We start from the raw sequence: 5,557 nt of genomic DNA, 5'->3' as shown, positions 1-5,557 counted from the left end.
AAGAAACCAAATATTAAAAAACAAAATACTTGGTGATTACAGGACCTTGCTCGTCCTCACATATTTATAGTACTAGGTTTGTCAAGTAACACTCTGTTTCACCTTTAGCTGTCCCGTGGACAACACCTACGGTAGCTACATCAGTGGCACCCACGCCTATGCCCGTTTCACATTTAAGGCCTTCCAGTTCCTGCGAGCCACAGAGTCGGTGTACATCCAGTGCAAGGTCCTGATATGCCAAGCCTCTGACTACAATTCCCGCTGCCGTCGCGGCTGCAACAAACGTGTGGCCAGAGACTTGGGGTCAGAACACGACAGTCAAACTTTGGTCCTGGGTCCCATCAAACTCAAAGGTCTGTAGCCATTTGTACTTGGTTTTGATACCAGTAGTGGATCAATTAAAAATAAATACTACAATAGCAATGAAAAAGGTGTTGTAATCTCAAGAAAACATTACAATAAAACTTTTTCTCTTTTCCAGAACCTGAGAAAAAGGAAGAAGAGACTCATAAGCAGGACAAGGCTTAACTTGATTCTGCAATGAGCTGCTTCAATCCTCTTAACTAGTCGTTACAGCTCATTCTGTTCTCTGTGACACTAAATTGTCTGCACCATTTTTCTCTTGATCACCTTCATTACCTGATTAAAAGCATCATCAAAAGACAATCTGTTTGTGTAATTCATTGTACCATAGCCTTAAATGAACATTACATATTAACACCCCATAATATTTATATAACTGTTATTGATTTCTGTTCTTGAATACAAAAGCGATGGAGAAAAGGAGGAGAAAAGGAAGACAAAAGACAAAGTGCAGATCAGTTAGAAAACACTTTACTTATAAATTAGTAAGATTAATCCGTCTCACAATAAAATGATTTGCCATCCCAGAGGGAGAGTGATCGCCAACAGGCTTCAACATTCACCATTCCCTATGAACCTACAGTACGACACACTGAGAGAACATGAGGCAGTCATTACTGGATGCCCCTATTACTAGTAAACATGGATGGCGACAAGGAGGTGGTCCTAAAAACAGTAACTATGTTCTCCACGCATGTTGCTAAGCAACAGACAACAGTACCCAGGACAAAGAACAATCTTGCTAATGTAGCAGTCTTACTGCAACATGAGTTTGCTTTTTTGACACTGAACATCTATCCAACGACTCAGAATACAATACTCATTAAATATTCAGAAAAGCACTAGGATCCATTTGATAATGGGGAATCTCAGTGTGTGTGTTATCACAAAGGCTAAACTGTGGCATCCCCGGTGCTACGTGGCAATTCTGAAAAAGTGTTCACATGAGACACAAGACTTGGTGATTCAGTCCTAAATACAGAGATACTGGATATCAAAGTGACTTCGTACAATATCAAAACATCAGAACGTGACATGATGTATTTAAAAGGATAGGCAAAACCCAGTGAAGTTACCATGATGCTGGTTAAGGAAGGGCACTGTGTGAAGGACCTTCAAAACAACCCGACTACTTAGCTGGCTGACTGAAACACACCTATACAAAGTTTGACCAGGTTTTTTCTGTGGTTGCCATCCATATAGTTTTGACTCCAACGTTTCTTAGCAGCATTCATGGAGCAGAGTTTTGGCAACAAAAAAAATCATGGCTACCATAGAAAACTACAATGGCCAAACTTCCTCAGGTTCTGTGACTATTCATTACAGTAGGTAGAGGATATTCTAATAATATCTGCGGATCTTCAAAGTAACAGTCCTCTCGATCTTGGACACATAGGAAAGGGACTATGTTAGGCACTGCAAAGAAAAAAGTATTAATGCACCACGCTGAAAGAATTTCAACAAGGCTCAAGTAAGATCACTCTTGGCCAACAGTTTCACTCCTGTTTCAGTAACATCAGAGCAATCTTTAGATATAGCTCCAGGAGGGTTGAGAATTTATTTTGTTTCTTCTCTTTTTGCATTTTGTATTTTTCTTAGGGACATGCTGTTCAGCCTGATATGAGGCCATATAACCATATAATAAATGGTACTCATTTAATTACGCCTTAGATAGGTACAATGAAAGCCATTATTGTCAGAGTTATCTTGGTGTTGCATTTAAAAGACAGATTTAAAAAGGTTGAGCTCACACAATGAAGAGAAGCTTTGACATAGGAACACTAGTACATCTTCGAGCTATGTCTTTTAAAAAATCCAAAAGGCAAACAAAATTCAAGGAGGAGTATTGTGAATTTGGTAACCTACTACATTAAATAAGGGTAATTAGTTAGGCTAAGTAGGAAAGTTGTTTTTCTGATTTATGGCAGCATGTGAATGTAACTCTCTCCTCCACCACAAATAAATTCTCAACCTGCTGAAAACACTGATCATCCCTTTATAATACACTTGAATGGGCACCTGTAATTATACAATGAAACCATCTGAATGTTGACATTTTATAAGTACAACTTTCAAAGGCTAAGCTACATAAAAGGCCAAGTAAAAGACCAATAAATAAAATTACTATGGAATTAATAAAACAAGGCTGTCCGTTAAAAGTTCTTTCAAAGTTTTCCTCGTTCATCCATTACTTGTGCTGGCCACGGGCAAAGTGGCAGGCAAAGTCGTACTTGCTCTTGCACTTGTGACCGCAGATGTTGCACTGGAATGGGTTCTCGTAGCCATGGCAGCCCATGTGAATAGTGTAGAGGATGTTGTCGGGGAAGAAGATGTCACAGTGCTGGCAGTGATGCAGCATGTGGGGGTCTTGGAGTGGGACAGACAGGCCTGGGGCCGGTGTACTGGGTTGGCTGTTAGAGATACTAGGGGTACTGGTGCGCCCACTGTGCTCGCTGCAGGGTTCCCCTCCTGGGCTGCAATTGCTGTGGGGAGGAGGCCGGGGCTCCGGGGTGATTGGGGAAGAGGAGGAGGCATGGGCCATGCTGGTGACAGCCACGGGAGCTGTGGCCGGGTGGGGCTGCTGGATGAGGAAGGGCTTCTCATCAACTATAGACTCTGCTCCTGGAGACATGGGAGGTTGAGTCTGGGCCTGGGACTCTGAAGGGAGGCTGGCCAACTGGCCTGCCAGGGTGGACAGCTGGTTAAGGGGGTTATCCATAACCATATCATGGTGATGGTGATTTGGATTTGTGGAGTGGCCGTCTTCGACTGCGTGACTCTGATTATCATATGGCTCCTGACGTAAGTGGGGCAGCTCATGGGAGAAGTCGTTCACATTGTCAGCCTTGTGCACCACCATAGAAGGGGGGCTGAAGTTGATGAGGAGTCGGCGGCCATAGCCCAGTGAACTGGCTTTCTTCTGTAAAACACTCAGCATCTTTTTGTGGGAAAGTGAGCGAGCACCTTTCATTGGAAGGAGTTTGTGGCGTCGACGCCGATGGTGCGACAAGTTGCTACGATCACTGCAGCGAAAGGAGCAAAGCTCACACTTATAAGGCTTCTCTCCTGTGTGTGATCGCATGTGGGCCTCCAGGTGGCGCTCATAGGCCGAGGCAAATGGGCAGAGGTGACAGCGGTGAGGTTTCTCTCCTGTTTAATTGAGAAAAACAGGCTAAATAACAAAAACTTGTAAATATCATCCCCTGGAAATGACCTATAAACACTTACCTGTGTGAATTCGGATGTGCTCAATGAGTCTTGCTGTGCCTCTGGTGGCATAGTTGCAGTAACGGCACTTTAGCTTGCCGTCATAGGTCCTCTCAAAACCATCCACCAGGATCCCTGAGCTGTCCTCCAGTGACATGTCCACTGAGGGGTGATCCAGTCCATTCTGACTGCAGTCTGCATACAGGAACATTAGCAAAACTTACACTTTATACAAAGAAAAAAAATCAAATGATATACCATACGACTTCTGATTATATTTTATTATTATCTAAGGAAAATGATTCAGGAGAGGGATATATTATTATCATAAACACTATAGCTGCCTGTAGTGCAATTTTACAGCTGCCACTTCCGTTGATTACAAAAAACATTGCAAATTGTGTTTAACATCTGAAGTCAGACACCAGATAATGCTTATAGGTGCAGCTGTCAGTTTTTTGCCTAAAATGAACTATCAAACTGCACCAAATACAGGCGCCTAAAACATCTAACAGATGAATTCACATGAAAGGGTTGCAAACAGTAAATGACACATAGCTAGTTACCTGGTGGCAGTTCGTCCGCCTCCTTGACGCCGCTGACAGAGCCTGATATCATGTTGACATGTTGAGTCTGTTGGCTCAGATACTCCTGGAAATCCTTCACAAAGTCAAGCGTGTCCGGCTTTTCCTCACCCATTGAAAGAAAGTGATGCAAAACTACAAAGACGTTATGACTTGAATTACTAAAGAGCAAAGATGAATTGCCACGAAAATTAACTATATGACTAAAATATTACAAAAAAGCAAACATTCAACCAGCCACATTTAAAAAAAAAAAAAAAAAGTATCACTACAGTCAACGTTACGACGCTGGTTTTCAGAGATGCACACCTACCTCTTCGAAGATAACTTGTCGGTTAAATGGAACCAGTTTTGTTTGTTTGGTTGAGAAAGCCGTTTTGAGGCTATCCAGACACAGAGACAGGAGAATCCTGTAAATCAGTGATTGACAAGCAGGAAATCGGCGCGATCCGATGTCTGGTCGGTCGCTCCTACACACCGCTCCTTCTCATAGTCATGTTGTTACCGAAGCTACGTACGCTACGCTACGTTAGTCAGACAGCTAACGTTAGCTTATATTGAAGAAGGCATCTTTGTCAACAACAACGCCGGTATCTGGTCGACACGGTCATTATTTAGCCACATCGTCTGTACGCGTTTAAGTAAATCCTCAAGAGTACTACTTGTTTTAGTGTTTTCTTTCCGTCGAGACCACTTGCTACACACGAAAAGACAACCTGTTAAATCAAAACAATAAGCCAGTTGGAGGGGTGAAGGGTGAAAGTTCACTGAGTGTGCACCAGTAAAACCCGTCCCGCCTCAAGCTCAATGTACCCGCGAAGGACGGTTCCCACCAGTAACTCTGTAACTTTGGTCAAATATAAAGTAATACAGTTGCCCACATAGTATGAAATCGAAAAAAACGTTATTATTAAACATTTGTTATATACATAATGAATCGACAACGCACATGCTTGCCATTTTTCTGTGTCTGGAGACCGAAGTTATGTTTTGATAGTCGACAAGGCCTAATAACGTGCTACAGAGGATAGGGTAAGATACAATATATTATAAATAATGTATTGTTTACAAATACACAGGCCTATTCCAGTTTATGGCATATAGTTATGCGTCGAATGAAGGTAGGTCACTCATTTAAAAGCATAATTTAAAAATAAATGTGCTAAGCAATGCTTTCCAAACATCCACAAGCAACCTTTATCCAACAAGCTACTGACCATTATACCATCCCTAAAAAGTTGCAGTGTGTTATTTGCTCTCTAATAAATATGCAACATGTTTTTCCTGCTTATATTCAACATTAATATTAAGACAAGAAACTTAGACTTTAAGTCTATTTAGTGCACAGTTTTAGAGTGGCACAGCCCTTATGGAGGCACTGCCAGTGAGTTGCTGTTAAGTAT

The 5,557-nt window shown here is 42.0% G+C and overlaps 1 protein-coding gene across 1 annotated transcript; it reads right to left on the bottom strand.

Annotated features, from left to right (window-relative positions):
- Positions 1–818: 818 nt before the first annotated feature.
- On the bottom strand, positions 819–5,005 carry ikzf5 (IKAROS family zinc finger 5). Its single transcript, XM_028604279.1, has 4 exons — positions 4,468–5,005; positions 4,137–4,289; positions 3,592–3,765; positions 819–3,513 (listed from the first exon to the last, which is right to left on the bottom strand). Exons 2-4 carry the CDS (start codon positions 4,267–4,269, stop codon positions 2,552–2,554), a joined length of 1,269 nt encoding a protein of 422 aa, XP_028460080.1. The 5' UTR covers positions 4,270–4,289; positions 4,468–5,005; the 3' UTR covers positions 819–2,551.
- Between the last annotated feature and the right edge of the window lie 552 nt (positions 5,006–5,557).

The sequence above is a fragment of the Perca flavescens genome, chromosome 17 (assembly GCF_004354835.1).
Source record: "Perca flavescens isolate YP-PL-M2 chromosome 17, PFLA_1.0, whole genome shotgun sequence".
Taxonomy (NCBI): Eukaryota; Metazoa; Chordata; class Actinopteri; order Perciformes; family Percidae; genus Perca; species Perca flavescens.
Note: the sequence above shows the minus strand (reverse complement) of the source record. Positions and strands in the feature narration are given on the sequence as shown.

Bases quoted from the DNA above. Each gene is read 5' to 3' on its own strand.
- ikzf5 (XM_028604279.1), bottom strand. From the start codon at position 4,269: ATGGGTGAGGAAAAGCCGGACACGCTTGACTTTGTGAAGGATTTCCAG. The intron at 3,766-4,136 runs GTAACTAGCTAT...TCCTGTATGCAG, and splicing joins GGCGGACGAACTGCCACCAG to ACTGCAGTCAGAATGGACTG. The intron at 3,514-3,591 runs GTAAGTGTTTAT...TCAATTAAACAG, and splicing joins GCACATCCGAATTCACACAG to GAGAGAAACCTCACCGCTGT.